Source organism: Balaenoptera borealis (genome assembly GCF_965194805.1).
Source record: "Balaenoptera borealis genome assembly, chromosome: 10".
In the NCBI taxonomy this organism is placed as follows: Eukaryota; Metazoa; Chordata; class Mammalia; order Artiodactyla; family Balaenopteridae; genus Balaenoptera; species Balaenoptera borealis.
Window position 1 is genome coordinate 56,939,039 of NC_138874.1, and position 25,676 is coordinate 56,964,714.

At 54.6% G+C, this 25,676-nt stretch overlaps 1 protein-coding gene across 2 annotated transcripts in view; it reads left to right on the forward strand.

Annotated features, from left to right (window-relative positions):
- Positions 1-25,676, forward strand: part of CDH23 (cadherin related 23) — a gene marked incomplete at its 5' end in the record, with an annotated part of 434,991 nt that overhangs the window by 214,419 nt on the left and 194,896 nt on the right. For both annotated transcript variants that reach the window (XM_082407240.1, XM_082407239.1), the window contains 2 exons: positions 18,660-18,809; positions 19,287-19,445. In XM_082407240.1, coding sequence (XP_082263366.1) covers positions 18,660-18,809; positions 19,287-19,445 — 309 coding nt within the window. The remainder of the gene's footprint in view (positions 1-18,659; positions 18,810-19,286; positions 19,446-25,676) is intronic.

The window sequence follows — 25,676 nt, forward strand, 5'->3', positions numbered from 1 at the left end:
GCAGGTGCTTCCTAGCATGTGACTTGAGGCTCTCCTGCCCTATAGCCAATTTCCTCTTAAGATGTTTGCAAGAAGCCAGAGAACGCCAGGCCCCTTACAATGAAACCTAAAAAGTCCGCTAGAAACCACCTTCAGAACGCTTCTCAGGAGGACACTGAGTGGCCATCTTCAGCCTTTGTGACTGAGACTCTCCCGTGTTCACATCGACCCAGGGTTTTGAACTCTGACTATAGCACTCTGCTACCAGACCCGTCCGGAGCGCCCGGAGATGGTGGTGGAGCGAGCAGGGAAGCCCAGTCCCACCCCTCATTCACAGAGGGATTCCAGGCAAGTCATGTCCCCACTCTGTGCCTCAGTGGCCACTTCTGGGAAACCATGGGTTGGAGCAGTCAGCCTGAAGACTATAAATCCTAACACTCTTTTTGTCCAAGAGGACCTGGGTGGGAAGGCGGAGGGCACCGCCTGAAGCTTCCCTAACCCTAATGCTAACCAGCCCCCAACATTGGCCCATCCTCCCTCCCTGAACTTGCTTCAGCCACTTCTGCTCTCCGCTTTGGGCAGAGGGGCCTGGCGCCACTGTGGGCCTCATGCCCTGCCCCCAGCCTCTCCCTTCCCACCCACGTGCTTCTTTATTAGATACCACCTGGGGCAGCCTGGCCCTTCATGGGTTAGGAAGAAAGAGCCAGCTAGAGTGGTTACAAATAAGGGCTTTGAAGCCAGACTGCCTGGGTTCAAATCCTGGCGCAGCCACTTTTGTTCTGTGTAACCTTAGGGGACTCATTTATCCTCTCTGATCCAGTTTTATTACTTGCAAAATGGAGGCAGTAATAATACTTAGCTCATAGAGATATTATGAGGATTAAATGGGTCAATATGTGTATTTAGAACAGTGCCTGGCCCATAAAAAGCACTCTTTAAATCCTAACAATTCTTATTCCCAGCCCTGGAAGATATGTGTATTATTGTGTCCTTTCTAGGGAAAACGAAGTTGAGGTTCAGAGAGGTTAAGGGGCTTCCCCAAGGTCACACAGCCGGTGGGTCTCAGAGCTTGGCCTTAAACACTCCTGTGCCTCTTGCTCATCTCCCTACTTACAGCCATGGCTCCCCATTCTCAGAGGTTTGGTCCCACCAAGCAGGTGGGTCTCCCACCTCCAGCATGGCTGGTGGGAAGGCGAGGGGGAGGTGAGGCATTGGGGGCGGCTGCACCACAGAGGTGAGTGGGAACACATCTGGCAGGAGCTAATTCCTATTTCAGGCAGGAGATGACACTATTCATTTGTTTGAGGGGCATTGGAAAAAAAAAAACAAACGGAATTACCCACCTCCCCAAGGAGAAAACATCACCAAACAGATAAGTAAAAGAAAGCAAATGATGGGGAGAAAAGGCCATATTCCAGAATATTGGTTTTATTTGTAGGGATGAGCGGGCAGTGAGAAGGGGAGGTTGCTCTTGTTCTCCTGTTAATCTTGGCTTTGTTTTTATCCATCATCCTCATTTTCCATTCCACACGTGTTCCAGGCCTGTCAGGGAGCCCAGCCCGCAACCTTGTATTTATTTAAATTCATTTTCGCATTTGTTCCTGTTAGTCAGTCTGTCCAGCCTGCAGTTCCTCTGGCCCTTCTCCCCACACAGCCCTGCAAGGTTGTGGTGCCGGCCCCATGGGCCCCTCCCAGGCTTCCTTTTAGTCCAGGGGTTCTTAATCCAGGATGGCGGCCCACTGACTCGCCAAGGCATCCTTGACCCTGAATGGAGAAAAATCTGCATCTTTATTTTTGCTAACCTCTACCTGAACTTTCGCACTCCCTTTAATTATGAAATAGAAACAAACCACAGCGGCCTTAGTAGTACCTGTGACTCTGAGCCCAAGAGAAATCTCAGATATTTTCATATCGCATTACAGGTGTCACAGGGATCTCAAAATATCATTTACACTCATCACTACTTTGAAATTACAGTGTATATTAGACCTGCTGCCAAATCTCATTGTTTTATGCATTAAGAAGCACATAATTCTACTATAACACCCTTTTTAAATGCTTTGATAACTGTATTTCAAGATAATTAATTGACATTGTGGTCCCGTGTATTTTATTTTATGCAATTAAAATGTTATTCTCTTAAGGGGGTCTATGGGGTTTACCAGACTGTTAAGAGGGGCCATGGCACAAAAAAGATGGAAGACTCCTCCTTAATCCCTGTCCTCACTAACTGCCCCTCTTCAGCCGGACTCCCTCCTTGGGCTTTTGCTGTAAGGCTGACCTTCCAGTGGTTCTCAGAGTTGCCATCCTGAGCTGCACATCCATTTGGGGTGAGGTGGGGGTGAGAACAGGGAGGCCACTTTCTCCATGTCAGACATTCAGCTGAGGGTCCATTTTCCGGCTCTGGACCCTCCAGGCCACTGTTCAACTGGGCCCCATAAATCCACCTACCAACATCTACTTTGCAGTAGAGGCATGGGAAATATACATCCCCGGCACCCTAGGGAGTGATCCCAGCTGCCCTAAATTCTCCCTACCTGCTGATGTGACCCAAGACATGGACCTCAGCTTTCCTATTTTCCAAAGCAATTTGAACTAGAAACCAAACTCTAGAAGCAGTGAAGAGAGATGAGGAAGAGAGGAGAGGGCAGGCTGCCAGCATCTGTGGAGGCAGATGTAGGTTTCTGCTCCCTGTGGATGTGTGATTATCCAATCATCCAGGCCCTTCTTTCCCCTCCATTAGGGAGATAGCTAGGATCTGGCTGGAAATGACCCACCTCCCACTGAATCCCCCGGGGGGTATGAGGGAAGTAGATGGAATGCCTCCAACATTCTGTACCTCTCACCCAACTTGTGACTTCATCACTGAAGTAAAGCAGAGAGGAGGTAGAGGATGAGGGGTCTGGCCCGGGGAACAACCAAGGCAAGGCACATTGCCTAACCCCTCTTCCCCCAGCCAGGTGCCCATCCTGGCTACTCCTATTTCTGAAAGGTTTTCTGGTGGTTCTGTTGCAAAGCAGGGGTTAAGCGTCCGCCCAAAGCACAGTCAGCATAGCTGGGACCTGGGATCCATGGTGCCTGGGTGAGCACCGCTCTGCACATTTGTTACCCGCCTCTGCCCTGGCTGTGGGCAGGGCTCTGTCTGCAAGACCTCTGCCGTGTCACAGCTTCAATGCATATTTCTAGGGTTCCTCCCTCAAGATTTAGGCTCACCAGGAAAATATCTTTTGACTTCAAAGCAAAGCCACTCTGGAAGGAAAGCCGGGGGGAACAGGGCAGCCCCATAGGTGCTTTTTCCCATTAATTTCTCCCCGGTTGCCTTGGATGAGGTTCTTATTATGACAATGATGATTATTAGGATTTTTCTGTGCGTGGCTGCATCCCGTGGTGTGATTCCTCCCAGCATGCTAAGCTCCAACCTCCCCGAGGAGCAGAGGGTGTCACCATAAATCTACTTAGCATGCTACTTACACCAGGCCCCGTAGCCCTGGTGGGGGTGTGAAGCGGGCAGGGCCTGTTTGGCAGCTGTAGTGCCAGCACCCATACCTCACCCCTCCCCACCCAAGTACCCATGGCTCTAGAGTCCCCTCCAGCGGCTGGAGGTCATCTTCCATATTGGATCTGGGGGATTGCTCCCCTTTTACCCAGCTCCCTTCCCCACGCCCACCACCTCCCATTGGCACGGATGGGAAGTACCTCCGAGCCATGCTCCCTAAAAGCAGCGTCTGGTCTTCCTGGAGACCCCCACCCGGATCATAAACAGAACTAACAAACTTCATGCTCTCTCCATCGCCTCTTGGCTGGGTCATGCCCACTCTGGTGTCCCTTCACCATGGGCCCTGGTGAGCCCAGCCTCACCCTAGAACGTGGTTTCTAACTCCCGCACTCCCCCGCCTGCCCCATTAGCCACCCGCTGTCACGGCCCCAACAGCAACTGGTGGTGTGTCTTGTTCATCCCCGTCTTGAAGGGTAGGGATAAGCAGAGCTCTGCTAGGAGCTGTGCCTGTGTATCCCACCCCGCGACCGTGACCATGGGCTGTGAAATATCCTCATCAGCAAGGCACAGGGAGTGCAGAGCCCTGCAGAGCAGCCGTGGGGAGGGCCGGCCACCGAGGAGGCCGGGGAGCCTCGTCCCCTGCTTTCCTGGGCTCCTGCTGCCTCTGTCCCCTGAGCGGGGAGAGTGGTGCAGGGATGGGCCGGGAGGGGGGTAGGAGGCATTCGATGCAAAGCAAGGTTTCTTGGCTGTGTTGTCATTCTGTCCATGAAGGCCTAGGGCGGACGTTTCCTCCTTCCCCTCCAGACCTTAGCTTCTCCATTGAATTTGAAAAAGGAATTGGGAGTGAGAGAAGTTTTCGAGATCGGTGTTGTCATATGCTTACATCCCAAGTTGGAAGGATGTTTCGGTGCAGAGCAGAGTGTATTTCCCTCTCCTGTGTCCTGACAAGGGCCCTGAGCCTAGTGTCAGCAGGCAGAAGGTACCTCTGCTCTTCTCACTCGAGCACAACGAGTTCAGAGAGGAACCTTCCACGTGAGGTCACAGGGCAGGGCCAGCGACACACAGCGAGCAGCTAGTGAAGCACACAGGGGAGCAGGCCGGGGGCAAGAGGAAAGAGCTGCCCTAGAGGGACTCTTGCATTGAGTGGGAGGCGGGAATCAGTCGTTCGTTCATTTATTCAGCAGGTATTTGTTGAGCACCTACCGCGTGCCACGTGCTCTTCTAGGCTCTGTTCGTAAGTGAACACACAGCCGAAGTCCAGCCCTCGGGCAGTGTATGTGCCAGCAGTGGAAGGCTAAAGAAACAAATCTATGTGTATTATGTCAAGTGGTGATGAGAGCCCTGGAGAAAAAATAAAGCAGAGTGAGGGGCCTAAGGGAGTGCTTGGGAGGGGAAGGGGTTAGAGGAAGTCTCTCCAATAAGATGACGTTTGAGGAGAGACCTCGGTGAAGTGGCGGGTGAGCTGTGTGGCTGTTTGGAGGAAGAGCGTTGCAGGCAGAGGGTGCAGCGGGCGTGGTGGCTCTGAGGCAGGAGTGTGCCTGCACGTCGAGGAAGCCACGAGGAGGCCCGTGGGCTGGGGGAGGGCAGACAGGCCTGGCTGTTTTTGAGGCTCTGCTTTCGGAGGCAGGAAGATAGTGAGCAGGGAACAAGGCACTTGATCGGACCAAAGTTTCAAAAAGGACAGTCTCTGGAAACAACCCAAATGCCCACCACCTGATGAGTGGATAAACAAATGTGCTATCTCCGTACAGTGGAATATTATTCAACTGTTGTAGTAATGAAGTTCTGATCCATGGTGCAACACAGATGAACCTAGAAAGCAGGATGCTAGGTGAAAGAAGCCAGACACAAAAAGCCACATAGTGGGTGATTCCATTTACATGAAATGTCCAGAACAGGCAGATCCATAGAGACAGAAGGCACATTAGTGGTCGCAGGGGCTGGAAGGAAAGGGAATGAGGAGGGACTGCTCGTGGTACAGGATTTCCTTTGGGGATGATAAAAATGTTTTAGAACTAGATACAGGTGGCGGTTGTACAACGTGGTGAATATACTCAAAACCACTGAATCGTACACATTAAGACGGCTAAAATGATGAATTTTATCTCAATTAAAAAACTTTAAGGATGCGCTTCCTGCCTGGGTTCATAGACAGTGCAGGGCAGGACCATTCCTAGGAGGCGAGGGCAGTAAGTGGGCAGAGAGGTGTGTGCAGGGGTGGGGAGTGGTCACCTCCTGGGCGTGTTTTGAAGGGAGGGGATTTGCTGGGGTGATGGGGGTCCTTGAGAATGACTGCACGAGCTGTTTGACTTGAGCAGTTAGGAAACTGGAGTTCTTACTTCCTGAGATAGTGACACAGTAGCTTTGAGTGAGGGGAGGGTGGAATCCGTGGCTTAGCTTTCAACATGTTAGGTTTGACATGCTCGTTAGACATTCAAGTGGAAATGCCGGGAAGCCAGAGGGGGTGTGCTGGTAAACGCCCAACAAGCGGCTCTGGGGTTGGAGGACCCTAACATGTAGCACTTGGTGATCTCTATGGTGTACATACTCCTACCATGGCCTATCTCAAGCTACCAGCATGACCTCAGCTGGCTCTTGAGATCCTAGAAATCTGACAGGATCCTCTCGAGCCAAGGAGGCTCCAGCCACACTATGTGGGTCCAGGCTGGAGGGGAAAATGGGAGCGTTGCCGGCGTCTGGATTGTAGTTAAAGCCGTGGGTCTAACCAGGCTCACCTAAGGAAAGGGGTGTGGGTAAGAGCGGAGAGCAGGGCTGGGGGCTGAGGGCACCTCAGTGTTCATGTTAGGGGAGATGAGGGTGAACCAGCAAAGACACTGAGAAGGAGCCACCCCTGAGGGTGGAGGAGGGCCAAGAGGGAGCACTGAAGGACAGGAGAACGATTGAGACAGTGGTGGGGAGACGAGGAGGCAGCTGCCTGAACATCTATCAGTAGTCCCCAATTAGCATATGTATCTGTATTTACTTTTCTGTTTTCAACATAAGGACTCTTAATTACCCTCATTTGGGAAGGTTCAAATCCACTGACATTTACTGAGCAGGTCCACCAGGCTTTTTTTTGTTGTTATTTTTAAATCCACTTAACCCTCTTCTCCCGCCCACCTTCAAAGCCCTCCCTAGTACACCAGCTTGGCCCAGCCCTTAGAAGGATGCAGGACTTTCTTTCCCTAGCTCTGCAGTCTGTGCAGATATGCTAACTCATCCTATAGGAACGGGACTGTGCTTAAATAAGCAGGCCACAAAGGTGAAGTGAGAATCGAATGGATCCGAAAGGCATTCTGCTGAGTGAAAGCAGCCAGTCTCAAAGGCGACATCCTGTGTGATTCTATGACATTCTCAAAAGACAAAACTCTAGTGACAAAGAACCCATCAGTGGTTACTAGGGGTTAGGGGTAAGAGAGGGGTGACTGGAAAGGGATAGCACAAGGGAGTTTGGGATGGGGGTGGACCTGTTCTGCATCCTGTTTGTGATGGGGGAACGCAAAGCTATATATTCTAAAATGCGTAGAACTGTATACCCTAAAATGTCAATTTCACTGCATGTTAATTATAAAATTTCTAAAAATTTATATTATTGAAGACCTTTCCACCCGCATCCCCCCAAAAAAGATGACGTGAAAGGTACCAGCATAAATAGCACCATTGATGGACTTTTACGCTCAGATAGCACCATCCTTCTCTCCATTGTCATTTAATTCAACAAATATATAATACCACCCTCCTATAAGGGAGAAGGGTAGGCTGTAGGGCCATGAATGCCACAATGAGTTTGAACCTAATTCAGCAGGCAGTCGGGAGCCATCGACAGTTCTTGAGTATGAGTGATACCCTCAGAGATGTGCTTTAGGTTGACTAATCTGGACAGAAGGAGGAAGAGGACAGGGTGATGGCAGATAGCGCAAATGGGCAAGGGCTGGATGTGGGGGTCCGTGAAAAAGATGAGGGTTGGAGTGAGGCTAGGGTTTGGAATCCCAGAGGTGGAAGTGGCAGAAGCTCGAAAGGGCAGGCGAGGGAAGTGGCTAGATGGAGGAAAAGATGGCAGCTGTCACCATCTGCCACCACTCTGCTGGGCATGGCCAGGCTCCTGGTTTCATCTTTCCCTCAACTTAGTTCTTCATCTGAATGCCCTCCACCACCCTTGCCTGTTCTCTCTCCAAGTCTCTCTCTGTTTATCTTTGTTAGCTTTGCTTTGAATCAGATCGTCCCTCTCTTGCCCCCCTTCCCACTGTCTCTATCTTCTGATTTTTTCTCACACCCACACATTCACAGACACATACATGCAGCTCATTCCCTCCTGCCTGTATTGCTTTGTCTGTTTAACCACAGTTACTATGTGGCCAATATCTGTGTGCCTGGGAAGGCGTGGCATGGGTCATGTAGGTAGGGCTGTTTGCAAACCTGGGCAGCTGTGCCCGGGTTTGACTGCGGGATGCCCAAGGGCAGCTGAGTGACACTGTCATCAGGCATGGTCACCCATCTGCCTGGAGCCCAGTGCCCTGTCCCAGCCTAGGACCCTTTCCTTAGGGCATTTGAGGTGCCTTTGTTCTCAGGGAAGGGGCCCCAAGTCTGGGCAACTCCACCCAGAAGAGGGCTAGGAGCAGGAAGGAGATGAAATCACCCACTCTCCTCTGGCTCCCAGGACACCCAGGTTCATGGCCTCTAAATAGTCTTGAGTTCTACCTGCCCCCCCCCCACCAAGCCTCTTGAGGCAATGGGATCCCTCTCCGCCCCCTCCCTGCCACCCAGAGGCATGGGGAAGGTGGACTCGCTCTTGGAGAGGCAGAGGAATATAAAGTGGTGTGATTAGCGCAGGCGGGCAGAGTCCCCCTCCTGATTTCCATAAGGCATGTAGATTTCTTTGCCGTGCCACATTTCTCTCTCTGTGGGAACAGGGAAATAGTTTTAGCGTGGTAAATGGACAGAGCCAGGCGGCTGCTCAGTGCAAGGCCCACTCCCAGCTCTGCACCCTGCCCTTCCCTGCTCCGAGGCCGAGGCCCCTAGAGGGCCCAGCCAGGAAGCAGAGGCTGGACACCCCCTCCGCCAGCCCAGCGAGGCTCCCTGTCCTCCTGCTGTGGCCCTGCCCCTCAGGCCTGGTGATCTTCTGCAGAAGGGGCCCCCGGAGGGAGGGGCAGGAAGATTCTGGCCTTGGGGCAGACTGGGGTGCACACCCTTTCTTCCTGCGTTTTGGCCTCTCCTCCCTGCAGCTCTGAGTACACTTACACTTTCGCCCACTGCCCCAACCCCAGCCAAAACTCGGTGCAGAGTTTGCCAGTGGAGTGAGAAAGGGGATTGAAGCCAGGTGTGAGGGTGAGGTCCAAGTTGGCAGATTCGGACCAGAATGGCAGACCTTAATGTTAGAAAAGTGGCCGCCTGTGCTGGGAGGCCGGGCCACAAGGAAGGAATCCTTAAACTTTCCACTTAGGACAGGTGCCTTCAAACAGGGTCCCATGCAGGAGAGAGGGAGGAAAGGATGAGGGGGGCATGGCCTGGCTCCCTTGGGATCTTGTGGGGTGGAGCGTGTTGTTCTGGAATTAAGAGCTCGGGCCTCATGAATCTCACACGGTCCCTCTGCCCTTTGCTCGTGAGGTACCAGTCCAGTACCCCTGGCCTGGGCAGCAGTCTCTGCATGTGTGGGCCTGGAAAGGTCCCTTTGAGCCCTGGGCTTTCCACATAAAGCTTGCCCTTCAGCCACACCCACGGGCACTATTAAGGGGAGCCTAGCCCTCCTGACAGGTACCCCCTGAAGCCACTTTGTTGCAGTAAGTACCCACTGGGCTGATTGCTCAGGTCCCTAGAAGTCCAGGGTAGCCTAAAGATTTGGATGAAATGGCTATTTGCTTGGGGCATAGAAATGAGGCCAGAGTGGCTGGTTTCATCTCTAGGGGTGGGTAGTTAGCTTTGCTGTACCTAGTGGACACAGGTGGCACCTGTGACCCCCAGACGGAACCCACCCAGAGCCATGGTCACCAAGGCTGAGCAAGAGCTGCTAGTCAGCTGTGCACCCTCCTCATTGGTAAGGACCAGCTCCTGTGTATGAGCTGCTTGGGGGTTTGAGCCTCCGAAGTCAGCTCAGACTTTGGGGAGCACCTATGGGACACAGGGGCAGGTGTGGTTAGAACTAGATGCTTAGACTCCTTGTTTTCCACACCCAGCGCATGACCTCCACACCTAGACAGTGGTGCCAGCCGGCTCCTGCTGGGCTCTCAGACTCTCATCGTAGAGTTGGGGACCTATTATCCTAATATGCCTGAGATTGCCAAGGTTTCGGCACTTTAAGCCCACATCTCAGGAATCCTCTCAGTCTCAGGCAAACTGGGACAGCTGGTCCACCACGGGTAGTGCCCATCACCAACGATGCAGGCTTGAGAGGGGGCCCACTCCAAGGCTCTGAACCAGACAGGCCCGGAACACAGAAGAAAAAGACAGCAGAGCTGAGCTACCCCCGCTTGACGTGGGCTTTGCTGGGTCCCTGGAGTTGGGACTCAGAGCCCAGGGACAGAAGGGGTGGGGAGAGGGGCAAGGAAAGAAACAAGCTGTCGGGTGTAGCTGGGTGAGATCCCCATAGCGAACTAGGGTAAAGGGCTGCAAATTAGGAAAACAGAATTTGAAAGCACCTGTCCCTCGTTTACCTTAATGCATGTACCCAATGCACATTGTAATTCATTTCCCAGAAGAGCTGGGGCTGGCTGCAGGGGTGACAGACCAGATCCCTCTGGAGGGAGAGAGGGAGGGAGGGAGAGAGGCAGGGAGGGAGGGAGGTGTGCACATGCAGGTGAGGAGCACCTGCCCGCCTCTCAATCTCTTCTGTAGATGAATAATACACACATCTGCTAGTGATGGAACTGACAGCTCTCTAGTATTCTTTCTCCAAAGTGCCAGCTGCCAATAGTATTGAATTAGATTTCACAGGGGTTTTTGCAATACATGGAATTCACCAACAAATTACTCTTAAAGAGGGAAAATCAATTATTTGGAGCAGAGATAAGCTGAAGGCAAGGCAGCCTCGGATTGATCCTGGATACGCTGAAGGCAAGGCAGCCTCGGATTGATCCTGTCTGTGCAGGCGTGTGTGGAATTCAACAGATAACCTGGGGAGAGGAGGGCCAGGTCTGCCTGCCGGAGAGAGGGTTGGAGGAGGGGGAAACAGAGGAGGGGCGATGGGGGGAGGAGGAGGAGGAGGAGGGAGGAAGGAGGAGTTGGAGGTAGAAGGTAAAGGAGAGAGGGAGAAAATGAAAAGGGAAAGGGGAGAGGGGAGGGGGAAGAAAACAGGGAGAAGAGGGATAAAAGCAAAAGGAGAAGAGAGAAAAGATGGAGACAGAGGGAAGGGGAGAGAGAGAAGGATCAGAGAAGGCACGGAGAGGAGTGGACAGAGCAAGTGCGAAAAGCAGTTTGAAAGAGCACAGCAGGTGTTAACGGGCCCTTAGAGAATCACCCAGTCCATGCTTCCCATTTTGCAGATCAGGGAACTGAGGCCCAGAGAGATAAAACATCCTGCCCCAGAGAGGAATGGCAGATCCAGAGAAAACCTCGGATCCCTGGTTCCTGACCTCAGGCTCACACTGCTCAAGGGTCTAAACCACAGAGGAGCTTGGGAAGGGGGTGTAGGTGGACTGAGAGCCTGAAATGAGGGCTGTCCTTCACCCTGCTGCATCCTGGGAACCCTCTCAGGCCCAGGCCGACTGGGACAGTTGGTCAACCAGGCGTAGCACCCACCATCTCTGATTCAGGCCTGAGAGTTGGCCCACTCCCAGGGTGGAGAAGCTGAGGCTCTGAGCCAGGCAAGCCTGGGATGCAGAAGAAAAAGACACAGCAGAGCTGAGCTCCCACCATGTGACATGGGCTCTGCTAGGTCTCTGGAGTTGGGACTCCGTGCCCAGTAACTGGAGGGGGTGGGTGGAACACGAGGAGACAGAAGGTGGCCATTCACCCAGAAATTATTGGGGACGTGCCGGCACCAGCTCTCCCAGACTCTGAAGCTTGGAAGGTCCCTGGGGACTGAGGTGGAGTCAGGGGATGGAGGCAATGACAGTGCAGGGCTTCTCCCCATCGTCCCCTGGACTCCGACTTCACAGCGGGCAGCCTGCGCAGTGGGTGTGGGACAGCTGCCCTGGGCAGGCAGGCGGGGCCAGAGCAACTTGGTGCCCCCCGTTAAGTGTGGGGCTGGGGAAGAAGCAGCAAGTTTTGAAGTGAAGGAGTGAGGAGAGGCCGGCCCCCTGCCAAGTTCACTTGGGCATGTCTGACTGGAGTTAGTTAAGTGAAAGGATGGACAAAGGAGTGATGAAGAATACATCTTCCGTGGACTTTGATTTTCTGCCGTTCAGTAGCATGGATTAGACCAACGGGGCACAGTGGAAGAGGGAGGGAGGCCTAGGGCCCCCTGCCCAGGATGAGGGGTCCCCTCACCTCTGCACACATCCAAGCCTTTGTCCTTCTCTGCCTGCCCCTCTCATTCCTGGCCAAGCCGAGGTCTAGAAATCAGCCCCTCCCCAGGGGTACCTCTCTCCCTCCCTTCCCTTCCAGAACAATAATAACCACTCTCCTTTATTGAGCATTTACTCAATCCCAAGCACTTTACTAATATTTTGCTGCTCTTCCACAATAGCCCTATCAGGTAGGCTTCATTCTTCCCATTTTGCAGGTGAGGAAGTTGAGGTTCAAGGAGATAAAATTGTGCAAAAATCACACAGCTGGAAAGGGTAGTACCCGCATCTGGACTCAGATCTAACTCCAAAGCCTGTGCTTTTAGCCACCGCTGAAGCTTAGGGCCTCACACCTTGGAATCACTGGTCAGAGGGCTCTTCCCTAGCTGGCCTGAATTTTGGACAGGACTTCTGCGAGGGTGGCACTGACTCTGTGGGCCCATCTCCGCACTCCAGGTCCCCAGCCCCATTCCCACCTTGAGCTAAGGGTGTCCCACCAGCCCACAGAGCTCTCTGGGTGCCTCTGGGGGTCCCTGGGCCTTCTTCGTCTTGGTTCACAACACTGCAGAGTCCCTAGTCCCCTCTACGTGCATGTGACCCTGGTCCTTCCTCTTCTATTGAAAGCAATTAAGGTCCCCTCCAGGGCACATCGTGGTTCATAGGGTGGGGTGAGGGTCCCCTAGCATTTGGGTCGAGGCTGGGGAGGCAGCCCCTGCTGGCAGCGGCCGATACCTTGGGCTGGGGGCTGGTGTGCTGCCCTCCACGGGGCAGGGGACGGTGGTACCAAGACTTCAGTCACCAGGAGCAAAGCGTAGCTCGCTGCATGGGGCCAGGGTAGTGAGGAGTGATTTCATGCGTCCCTCCCCTCCAATAAATAAAGAAAGCCAAACTGTCGCAGCCCCGCGGGCAGCCAGCCGGCTCCCCAGCCCGGTGCGGGGAGGGGCCGGCGCTGCAGCTCGGCTCTGGGACCCGCGGCTGCCGCCTATCAGCCTTCTCATCGCCTCTTCTGGCTGGAAGAGAATTTAATCCACTGGGCTCCTCTTCACACACACTGGGATCCTTTTGATGTTCCTCTTTATCTCCTTTCCCAACAAAATTGCCCCTCGACAGCTCCAAGAGGGCCTCCTGCCTCTCCCCACCTGCCCCCTCCCTCCCCGCCCCACTAAGCAGCGGGCACTCCGCTCCCCACCCCCCCCCCCACCCCCGAAACCGGGCTGCGAGCAAGGAGCAAGGGCGTAGAGGAGACAGGGCCCGGAGGAGCAGGGCCGCACCCTCCTACAGCCCGGGCTTTCCTCCCCTCCACCTTGCTCCCTGATCTTGGGAGAGGCGCGCTTTGCCCCTTGGGCCTCGCTCCTGGCATTTAGCGAATGTAGGAAGGGTCTTCCAGTGCCATCCGATGCCAGTCCTTTGCACACATGAGGAGCAGCGTTCTGTAGAGGGAGCGACACGCAGGAGGCCAGGAGAGCGAGGTGACGAAGAGCTTGGACTTTGTAGGAGTCAGTACTGACCCGAGTTTGAATCCTTCACTGACAGCTGTGCATCTTGAACAAGTTACCCTCTCTGGCCTCAGTTTCCTTCTCTGTAAAAAGGGTAGACTGATGCTGACGTCACTGGGATGTGAAAATTTTGGTTAAGGTATGGGAAGCACACGGTAGAGGCTTGGTAAATGGAAGCTGCTGTTTTAGAAGGCTCTGGGCTGAGGGCTGCAGTTAATAGGGGTTTTGCACCAACTTAACGAACTGGCTAATAATCCCACACACACCTCCCGAGGGATTGACAGTCACAAGCCAAGTCCCAGCAGGAATTAGCCCTCTGGGCAGGTTCTGAAAGGGGCAGGCTGAGCATCTGAGGGAATTTAGCCGGAGGTGGCTCTGGGGTCTCAGGACAGCCATATGCGGGGTCCTGACAGCTACAGTGTCAAGCCTAGTGAACTTCCAGCCCCTGGCGGCAGATCAGCGAGAAGGGAGCTGACCTCGCTCATTGAGACCCAGAGATCTCATATGAAGGGGCCAAGAGGCCCTGGGGTGGGGAGGCGGTCGGAAACCCAGAGCTCCCGCCTGGCCAGGTGCTCGTCGTGAATCTGCACTGAGCTAGCACCACCTTCCCAGGCGTCCCCTCCGTCCCTCTGCCTGCGCACTCCCTCACCCCCAGCTGTGCTCTGTCCCGGTGATTCTCAAACGTCAGCGTGCGTCAGAGCACCTGGCGGGCTTGTTAAAACAGTGCTGGGCCCCACCCCCAGGGTTTCTGATATGGTACACCTGAGTGTGACCGCCAAATCTGCATTTCTAACAAGTTCCTCGGTGATGCTGATGCTACCGGTTCCTGCAGAACACTCAGAGAACCGCTGCTGTCCCCGAGTAGTTCTCATCCTTGGGTGCACATTAGAACCAGTAACCTGAAGAGTGTTATAAAATCCTGATGTCTCGTCTCCTCCACCCCAAGTCTAATTTCCTTGATCTGGGGTGCAGCCTAGGCATGGGGGTATTTTAAAGCGCCCCAGGTGGGTTTTTTAAAAAATTAATTAATTTATTTATTTATTTTTGGATGCATTGGGTCTTCGTTGCTGCACGCGGGCTTTCTCTAGTTGCGGCGAGCGGGGGCTACTTTTTGTTGTGGTGCACAGGCTTCTCATTGCGGTGGCTTCTTTTGTTGGGGAGCACGGGCTCTAGGCACGTGGGCTTCAGTAGTTGTGGCTCGCGGGCTCTAGAGCGCAGGCTCAGTAGTTGTGGCTCACGGGCTTAGTTGCTCCGTGGCATGTGGGATCTTCCCGCACCTAGGGCTTGAACCCGTGTCCCCTGCATTGGCAGGCAGATTCTTAACCACTGCGCCATCAGGGAAGTCCCTCCACAGGTGGTTTTGATGTGTGGCTGGGTGGAGAACTACCACTCTGCCTCTGCCCTGCTCACCCTTCTGGATCCCCGTGGGTGCCTCCAAGCTGCCCTCCCTGCCCCAGCTGATGTCTTCCCAGCCCTAACTGAGCAACGAGGTTCCCAAGGGAGTGTCAGAAAAATGCAGCTGCCTGGGCCCCACCCCTGGGAGATTCTGACACAGTGGCCCTGGGCATCTGAGTTTCTTTTTCGAGCTCCACTGGCAATTCTGACGTGCAGCCAGGTAAGGAGGGCTGCGCTGGTGTGAGTCACACATGGCCGCCAAGTTCACTTTCCTTTTTTAACCCCAGTGTTCCTGTGCTCCAGAGCCTAGAGCGGCTCCCTACTGCTCTTGGAAGCAATGTCATGCTGGAGCCCTCCAGATGGCGCCTGCAGAGGGACTCCAGGAGAGCTGCAAAGCCTCCCAGTACCCCAACAATCTCCCCAGCTTCTGTACATGGACCCTTTGTAATCAGCTCACTTGTCTGCCTCATCATTAATTATTCGTTCTCCACTCTGTGCCTTGCTTAGGCCAGTGGTTCTCAAATGGTGGTCTCAGACCAGCAGCAGTATCAGCATCACCTGGAACTTGTTAGAAATGCAAATTCACGGGTCCACCCCAGACCTACTGAATCAGATATTCCTGGGGGAGGACAGCAATCTGTAGTTTACCAAGCCTCCAGGTGATTCTGATACACGCTAAGGCCCGAGAACTTCGTGTTTAAAGCCACTTCCTCCACCTGGAATCCATTTTCCCTTCCTTCATTTCTAAAACAACCCCTCTTGGGGCAGCCTCCTCTGCTGGCGTTCTCTTAGATTCGGCCTTGGAGTGCTCAGCGATGCCGTCTTGGTTTGCTCAGCTCACTCATATTACTGGATGGAACTCCAGTACATTCCCCCCGTGCCCTGGAGCTGCAGTTGGGGGACGCCCACATCAGGCCCTGGCTCTGTTTCCCTCGGTCTGGAGGGCACCCCAGCCTGGGAGCTGGGCCTGGGCTCTTATCCTCACGCTGCCACCAACTTCTGTGAATTCCATTTCCTCCGGAGAGGTTTCCAAGCTCCAGTATTCCTTCGTCTCCACCGTGTGGCCCATGGGAAGAGGATCGAACAGAGTAACGGGTGAGGAAAAGCTGCTGAAGCCCCATCGCGTCTGAGCACCTGCTGTGTGCCCGCTCTGATGTGGCTTTGCACTGCCCCAGGGGCTCCCAACAGCAGCTCCAGAGGGTTATTCTGTGGTTATTCTGAACTGTGTCTGGCAGAGAGTAGGCAACCAGTGAATGTTTGCTCTGTGATTGTTGTTGGTATCGTCAGCTATTTGAACAATTGTGAAACAAGTTTCAGTTTTAAGTTTTAAGTGGAAAAAAATCCAACACAGCAGTGTGTAGAGCATGGTACTGTTTGTGTCGAAGAGGGGAGGTGTAGATACACAATGCTCCTACATGCATGGATTTCCTGAGGAAAGAGACCCAGGGATTAGGGTATGGTTGTCGCTGGGGAAGGCTCTCAAAGGGTAGGGGCAACAGGGAAAGGGAGTCGGTTGGGTTGTGTGCCCTTTACACTTTTGAATGAACTATGTGAAGACTTTCTGAGTCTGTGTTTATCACGTCGTTAACATTTTCTATGTTAGGAAAATTAAAACATGACAATGTTTGGGGTCGTTTCCTGCAGGGGTTCTGTCCAGGCTCCTGGGAGTAGGACAGAGGGACGTGGCCCCTCCTCTCCCAGCCTTTGACCATCCCCACCTCCCTCTGGGTGAGGACAGAGGGAGCTCAGGGATACAGGAACCCCTGCCCGCCTCACGCTTTGTGCCCCTGTACCTCTTCCTCTGTGTCCCTCCCCCTCCTCTGGATGTGGGGCTGCACAGACCTCCCGACACCCCAGCACGTGTGTGCACACCCCACACGCACCCACCCCTCCTCGGCACCCCAGAGGACGTGGCCCAGCAGATGCAGAGCGGGCTGTTCCTCTGGAGCAGGGTGTGCTCCTGGGGTCCAGCTCGGCCCCTCTCCATTACCCTGACCTCGGATCTCACCATTTTCTCTCTGGTTCCTTCTTCCTCCTTCCCGGCTCCTTCTCTGTCTCCATACCCTCTGACTGACCGACTTCCCCTGATAGAACCTGGTAAGTGAGCCTGGGAAGGGCTGGGGCTGGGAGGCATTGCGGGGCACCGTGGGGAGGGAGCTTCGGTGGGGGGCATGCTCCACCTGCTTCGGGCACAGCTCAGAAGGCCCACTCTCCCGGGCCCCAGGTCCTGTGGAGGGGCCGAGGTCCAGGGGAGGGAGAGGTGTCGGTGTCAGCTGCTCAGGGCTGTCACAGGCTGCCGGCTTTGGCTATTAGTGCCCCTTCGGGCATTTAATTGGTCCTCTCGGTCTGATGGATGGATTCCACGCCAGGGAGACTCCACAGCCCAACAGGGCCAGGAGAGCATTGCCTGCACAACCCGCGGGATCCCCTCTGGGCTGGGGACCCTGGAGGACCCGCTGCTTGCCTGGATCCCAAAATTGGCAGTGCCCTTATTTTGCCAATTTGTAGTTGTAAGCAGAAAAACCTCAAGAGACCGAGGGTTAACATGCATTTATTTCACAAATGTATCTGAGCGCCTAAGGGACAGCTCCAAGGGCATCAGAATCTTGTGAATCTCAGGCTTCGCTGAGGGTGTCCTTTCCAGCCTTGCTGGGACCACCCCTCTCTGACGGTGCAAAGGCTTCCAGGTTGCCTGGCTGCCCTTCTCTCAGCAGGAGTGGGTTCTGGGACGAAGCCCCGCAACATCCCCGGGCAACCAAGAGGCGTGCCTCCCTGCCAGCCCCTGGTTCCACAGGAACACGTGCCCAGAGGGGCTGTGCCGGGGTCCGGGCTGAGGGAGGGTCATGCAGGCCGAGCAGGAGGACGTGTCCTCCTGGTGCTGAGAGCCCAGGTCTGTAACCCACTGAGCATCTCAGCTAGGGTCGGGAGAGGCTCTTGACTGGTTAGTTCCAAATCACAGGCCACCCACCTAGGTGGGAGGGGGCTAGGCTGGGGGTAATTTCCCCACATGCAGGAGGTCGAATCGCTTTCAGAGCAGACCAGTCTCCAGGTTCGTAGTAAGCCCTGTCTCCCACCTTCAGCAGTGGCTCCTCCTCCTCATCTGGAGACTTGGGTAGCACGGAGAGAGACATCACACGTTTTGTGTGAGGACGAGCCAGGTGGCATCTGAGGGCCCCGTGAGCTCTGGCCCTGATTGGAATGATCAGAAACACCTGACCTAGAGTGAGGCCTCCCCACCTGAAACCATGGCCTTGGGCTGCTGGGCTGTAGAAGAACCAGTGAAGGTCCTGGTGTCTCTGCACTATCTGGGATTCCGTGTCCTCCCAGCCACCATGGCTGGCCACAGAGAGGGGCACATGGGGGTTCACTTTGCCACTCAGCCATCTGGGTGGTTCCCACGCCACGTGTAAGCAAGGCAGTGTTCCCCCTGATTGACATGGTCCAGAGGGATGACGGAGGAGAAGCCGTGTCCTGCTCTGGCCCTCGTGCCCTATCCTGTCCAAGCCAACCGTGGATGCTTATTTGCTTCTCTCCCCTCCCTTCTGACCCTCTTTCCTCTTCTTTCCTCCATCTCCCTACCGGGTCTTACAGCTCGGGTCACTGGGGCAGAGGAAGGGAGCAGGAGATGGAAAATGAACCAAACCCTCTGCAAGGGACATTGTGGGCATCTGATGGGGTGATGAAGGCAAAAAGAATTGGAGAAGACTTCCAGAAGGCCCAGACATGGGCAGAAGGGTCAGGGAGCCAGGCCAGGATTGCCCAGGGGAGGCCAGGCCACTTTGGAGTGGGGGATAGACAAGCCCTGCTTCAGCCGCGGCGCCCCCTCTCACTGGTTTCTTCTCCATTTTGATCCAGGGCCTGAACAGCATGTTCGAGGTGTACCTGGTGGGGAACAACTCTCACCACTTCATCATCTCCCCGACCTCCGTCCAAGGGAAGGCGGACGTTCGCATCCGGGTGGCCATCCCCCTGGACTACGAGACTGTGGACCGTTATGACTTCGACGTAAGGCCCGCTCACCCTCTCCTTGGCCGGGTGGGGGATTTCAGGGGAGGGAGGGGGTGGCACCGTCCCCTTAAATCCCCCCTTCCACCTCTCCCCATTCTTCCCTCGTGGATCTGACCCAGAGAAGCCCATTGAGCTATGGCAGGGGCTAGGCTGGACCTCCTCTTTTCCAGGAGGACGAGGAAATGTCCAAGAATTGAGTGGAATTTTATCAGGTACCATCAGAGCCTCAGGAACCTCTACTGCCCAGCATCAGCCAGCATGGCCCCCGTTAGCCCCTTCCTTCCCAGCAGATTCTGTGGCCACCCTAACCCTGTGAGTTCTGATGGCGGGGTTCATAGTAGCATACGTCTGGGATGGGCAATGACTCAGACTGGCGCTCTGGGTTGGAATGGGCAGAGGCCCCAGGGGGACTTATGGGAACGAGGGCTCCAGGAGCATGTGAGAGCTCAGCTGGCCCCTGCTCTACGTATCCAGCTCTTTGCCAATGAGAGTGTGCCTGACCACGCGGGCTATGCCAAGGTGAAGATCACCCTCATCAACGAGAATGACAACCGGCCCATCTTCAGCCAGCCACTGTACAACGTCAGCTTATACGAGAATGTCACCGTGGGGACCTCTGTGCTGACAGTCCTGGTGAGTTCCCGCTCTCCTGCAGGGCAACTGAGCTCTGGGGTCGACCATCAGGAGCCATCCAGAGGGATCCAAGGAGTCTGAGCAGTCAGGGAACGGGGTGCCCCCAAGCCCTCAGAGGCTGTGATGTTAGTATACTAGAGCATCTGGACTCTTCATGATGGGCTTCCTTGGCCAGAGCAGCACTGTGGAAAAGGGACCAACCTGGGGAAGAATGAGGTTGGGCCCAGGACACTTTGGTTTTCTGCCTTGTCCCTGAGAGATACTGAGCCTGGGTGGGCCAGGAGCCCTGGACCTGCCCTCTAATGGGGACAAGTGCCAGCCGTCTCTCAGGAAGGTGATCCTGTCTATCTGAGCACAGACACCAGGGAAGAGTGGGCTCCTTGAGGATGCCTGGGCATCCCCAGCTGTCTTTGGCTGGGACTTTGACAGGGGACTCCTCCCGGTGTCCATTTGTATCTGTTAGTACTCGTGGTCGCAAGGGACAGAAGCCTTTAAGTGGCTCAAGCAAAAAAGTAACTCCAAAGTATAAGTGATTTCAGGCATGGCTGTATCCAGGCACTCAACTGAGCAGGAATCTGACTTCAGCACTGGGCTCTGCTTTTTGGTATTGGCAGAGAGGGACACCAGCACCCTTAGGCTCACTTCTCACCAATTTATCAACCCCAGTGGGGGAAAAAATAATTCTTTTTCAATAGTTCCAGCAAAAGTCCCAGAGCTGATTCTCATTGACCCAGCTTATTGGGCCACCCTGGAACCAATCATCATAATTCTGATATACCAGAGATGGGTCATACTCCCCTAGTGGAACGGGGGGTTGGGTCAACCCCATTCAAATTATATGGGCTGAAAATGGGACAGGATATTCTATAGCGGCTTCTGTTATCAGAACAAAGAGGGTTGCTGAGCAGACCAAGGTGGTAGATGTGTGCTACACAAGCTCAGGGGCTTGCCCATAGTAGGTGCTCAATAAACGTTATGGAGTTTAACTCGCTGCTGCCCCTCCCTGCCCACTGAGGCCCCCAGAGTCCTTCCACTTCTTGCTCCGTTCCCACTCCAAGCACAGAGATTGCCCGCCGATCTCAGGCCCCTACTCCATAGTGCGTTTACTCTACAGAAAGATGGTATGAAACTGTTTTGAGCCCCCAGGCCCTTCCCATCTGACAGTTATTAATATTTCAAACAGATGTTTAGCTAGGCAGGCCATCAGATGTAAACAGTAAGTCTGCTGCGGCTGTTTTCCTCCCGCCTGCTTCCCCAGCCCATGGCTCTGCCAGCTTTCACCAAGTTGCTCATTGCAATCAGTCACCTGGTGCCTGAGGCCCCTTGGGCCCTCCTGCAGCCTCTAGGGGCCCAGCCAGAGAGCAAGTGCCAGAGGCTCTGGCCTTCTGGACCCAGAGAGAGCCTCTTCAGCCCCCCAGCCGCCTTCCAATGTTAGGATGAAGGACACCCAAGCAGCCTGTCCCCCACAGGGCCTGGAACCACATGGCAAAGAATTCGGATGTCAAGCCCAGGCTTGGCGGGTGGCCGGGGATTCCTTTGTGTCATTCTTGTTGGGGATGGAGGGTCTCACTTTGCAGTCCCCAGTTCCTGTGGCCCTGGAAAGGGTTGAGAGAGCCTAGGGAGTAGGGTGGGGGTGTGACGTGTGGAATGGCACACCTCTTGGCTGATGGCCGGCTGCAGGTGCCAAGGATGATGTGTGAAGCCCAATCCCATCTGGAGTTGGCACTGGAGAGTAGCTTCTCAAACTGGGTTTCCCCAAGCACTGGAGCAGTTCCTGGGCCTGCATGGACCTCTGCCCGCTGCCTATGACACCTTTTCCAGTCCCTCTCCCAATGTTTAGCAGTTGTATTCGGGCTCCTCTGTGGCTACCTGAAGGTCTCCGTCCAGGGCTGGCTCATCTGGGCAGCCTCTATTTCCTCAGTGTGTGTGTCCAAGCCCTGCCCACCTTCCTATCAAACCCTCAGCCCCAGGGTTTGTGGAATTGTGCAGCTCTGAGGGGGCTGTTTCACCCAACGATAAGCTCTAGCAGCAGGGCTGTGTGTCTGAAGGAGTTCAGGTCCTGAAGTGAAACAGTGGGCCCTGCATCCCTGCCTTCTCTGGGTGCTGGTCTAACTGTATTACCTCTAAGAATCTTCATTTCCCATCTGCAAAATGGGCATGAGTTCCCCCCACCACTCCCGCCGCCACCAAGGCTGCTAGGTGTGAATGACAGCTGTGAAAGCATCGCCTGGTGACCCCCACTCACCGTCATCTCCCAGTCTCCCCAAGGTACTTCCAGAGCTCCTAGCAGGTGGCAAGTTTCACGGCCACACCCGCCCCACCCACTGCCCTGGCCTCTCCCACCTGCCCTTCTCCACTCAGCCCCAGGGTTAGCCCAGTATCCCCACCTCCTTTGCTCCAGGAGGGGCTGAAATTATAGCTATCTGCTCAGGGACTGTGAAATTCCTTCTCCCTGACCTTTTCTGGGATGTTATTAAAATGTTTCATGGGCAGTTGTGTCAGAAAAAATAATTATGAAGAAAAGGAAAATGTTTCAGTTTGCACCGAAGGCCAGGCCAGAGCCTGCTGCAAGGGGCCTCCCCACCCCACGCCATGGCAGGGCCCCGTTTCTGTGCCTCATCACCTGTCCTGGGGGAAGGCAGCAGTTCACCAGGGAGCTGGGAAAGCCGGAACAGGAGGGGGCCGTCGCCTGCAACCTGGGCATCCCAGCTGGGATGGCATCCCTTCTCACCTCCCTGCTCCCTGGACCTTCCTCAGCCCAGGTTTTGAGGCCCTTACAGCCCCCAGTTATAGAAAAATGAGTTTCCACTGGTGGAGGGGAAAGAGCGGGGATGTAGCGGTCAAAGGCTTGACCTTGAGCCCCAACTCTGAAGGGTGACCACATAGGGGAGGGGTGTGTAGGGGCACATTTACCCACGTATGTTTGCTTGTGGGGTGTGTGTGTGTATGTGTGCACGCACACAGGCATGCCCTTGTGTCTGTGCCTTTATGTGTGTGTGCAACTACATGCACTCAGATACGTGTATATAACACGTGTGCATGTGTGTGCGTGTGCAGGTTCCTGTATGATGCTGGTGCCTCCCCATCCTCTAGGCTGTATGGTTTCTTTCCCTCTCATATCCCCAGGCTGCTCTGATTCTCTCCTTCCAATCCTGCCTCCTGACCTGATAATAGGGGTTGGGTGGGAAGGCTGTGGGGTATCTTCCTAGGATTCTGCTGGGCTTCGGGCAGCCCTGTAGCCTGGCCGATGGCTACCTGGGGCCTGGTGGGGTTTGTGGGTGCTGCTGGACAGTAGGAGAGCAATCTGAACGTTCAACAAATATTTTTTGAATACCCACCACCGTGTCAGGCACATGGCCCTGAGGATACAATGGTGATGTGAGTCTTGCCCTCATGAAGTTTATAATCTCTTGGGAAAGCCTGATGTTAGTACTAAGAAATGAATCTTTACATTAAGCATTACTTGCTGTGATGGAGAGATCAAGGAGCTATGAAAACCTGTAACAGGGCATCTGACCTTGACTGGGGTCAGGGAAGCCTTCCCTGAGGAAGTGGCAATTGAGTAGACATTAACAGGTAAGCGAATGGAGAGAAGCACATTGGAGAAAGAGGGAATAGCATGTGCAAAGGCCCTGTGGCTGGAATGCGGTGGTGGGAGTGTGATGTGCAAGGAAATGGAGTGCTGCTCCTCTGAGGTGGAGGGGGTTGGGGGTGGATTCAACTGTCTCTCCTGAATTGCGCCCACCCCAAACATAGCCACTGCGCTGCTTTTCTGATAGTGGAGAAGTCGTGTATCAACCCATCCACATTCTCTTACCTATTCCATCCTGGTGGCCCATGGCCAGCATTTGGGAAACAACTGGCAGAAGCTGTTCCTGGGATGTGCAAGGAGCCAGCCTGGCCTCCTGCAGTATGGAGCTCGTGTCCCCAGATTCATTAGCTCCATGTCCCCTGGGCAGTGAGAGAGGGGCCCTGAGGAGGAGCAGCAGCCAGGAGGGCAGGTCCTCCTGCACTCCAAGAGGCCTTCCCTCCCTGCTCCAGGGGCATGGGGCACAGCAAGGATGGAGAGAAGATGGAGCGCCGGACAAGACAGGATTCTTCCCCAGGCAGGAATCAAAGCAAGAAGGAGAGGTACATAAGAGCCCTGATGGGGCAGGTGCAGGGCCCAGGACCAGCTCAGTTTGCTCAGCCCAGGGATGGAGTGTCACCCCTCAGCTCCAGGCAGACAGAGTGGCCTGTGGGGGCTGAAAGGCATGGCTCCTCTCTACCCTCCGTGCCCCTCTTCCCAGCCAGTCCTTGGGAGGCTGGTACCATCTTGGGCAGGGCCCTGAATCCTGTTCTGTTGTGGACTGGTCACTCCTTCTCTGGGATTTGTTTTTCTTCTCATCACATGAGGAAAATAGTGCCTGCCCAGCCTGCATTGGTTGGGCTGTTGGGAGGCTCCAGTGCGGTGATGTGGATGTAAATAGGTAAGGGATTACAGACCTAAATTGTGGTTCTTATTTTTTTTTTTTTTAAGTATAGCTTTAACTCATTATTTATTTATTTATTTATGGCTGTGTTGGGTCTTCGTTTCTGTGCAAGGGCTTTCTCCAGTTACGGCAAGTGGGGGCCACTCTTCATCGCGGTGCGCGGGCCTCTCACTATCGCGGCCTCTCTTGTTGCGGAGCACAAGCTCCAGACGCGCAGGCTCAGTAACTGCGGCTCATGGGCCCAGTTGCTCCGCAGCATGTGGGATCCTCCCAGACCAGGGCTCGAACCCGTGTCCCCTGCATCAGCAGGCAGACTCTCAACCACTGCGCCACCAGGGAAGCCCCTGTGGTTCTTATTATCATCCGCCTTAAAGGGCCCCATCTGGCCGCCCTTCAGCCTGTGTGTAAGCCCAGCTCTGCGAGGTGGGCCTCTTTCTTCCTCTGTTACCTGGGGAGGTACCCTGACAGGATCCTACCCAGGAGGGTCGTCGTGAGAGTTCAGTGGAATGGTTGGTGAAGACACGCGGTGCCGAGCCTGGCTGGGAACACTCAGAAAATGTTAGCAAGTCATGCCAGCCTCTCGCCTGAGCTTTGATGGAGCCAGGACTCGCTTGGAGTCGTGGCCCTGCCCCAGGGAAGCCGTGTAACGTGGGCACATCCCTGAGCCTCTGGGGCCCCATCGTCCTCATGATAAAGCTAGATGGTTGGGCCGATGCTGCTTCAGGGCCTTCTGGCTCCATGCGGCTTAATTCCAATGCACTCTGCCCAAGAGGAAAAGTTGATTTTTGCTGTTTAGTTTCACTCCTGGCAACACAAACATGCTTCCTGTCCTTTGAGGGTCCCTCACCCACCCACTGTTCTCTAGAGTTCCCTTGCCTGCCCTGCCCTCCCTCTCCCAGACCCCATCTGGAAGTTTGGTGAAGGTTCCAAGGTGGTCACTTCCCTGCTCCTGGAGCTCACCAGCTTTTCCTAGTCGTCCAGCCTGGCCTCCCTCCCCAGGGGCATCGACAGAGGCAGCCCTGCTCCTGCTGGTCCCCTTCACTCCCTCCTCCCCTGCCCACTGACACCAAAGGAAAAGGTGTGTGTGATGTCACTGCCCCAGGCTGACCCTGGTGAAGGCCAGCCTCAGTCCTGGAAGAACTGAAATGCAGCATGCCTCTTCCATCAGCTGTCAGGCTGTGGGGCCTCTTCCCCAGCCCTGAGAGCCTGCAGGCTCAGGGCACACCGCCCACCCACCCCCCATGTTGCTGAATCCAAGGAATTTAACATGGGCCTCACCCCGGGTGCTGGCAACTCGATGGCCCAGCCAGGTGGTCTGGGAAGGCCAGTCCCCTGCCTCGGCCTCAGTGGTGCTCCCTGGTCCCTCTGGCCCCTTGCAGAAGGACTTGCTGCTCTGCAAGTGGGGAGACACCTCCCAGCTGCATCAGCACCTGCAGGAGGGAACTTTAGGAGCAAAGCTTTGAAACCAGGGAGACTCAGGTTGAAATTCTGCCCCTACCCTTGCTGTCTCTGTGACCTAGACAGATGCCTGCCTGTGTCTGATCCTAAGTCCCCAAAGTTTGCTGTGGCGATGATAGTAATTATATCTATCCCATGGTTTAAAAAGATGCATTTTAGACTGCTAACACCCAGAAAGCGCTGGGTGACTGACAGCTGTGATTGCTAGTGCTGTTGCTGTTTTTCTTCTCCACCATCATATTTGGGGGTCAGTGGAGCTTCAGAGAACACTGGCTCTTAAACCTAGGTCTCTGGGTTCCTG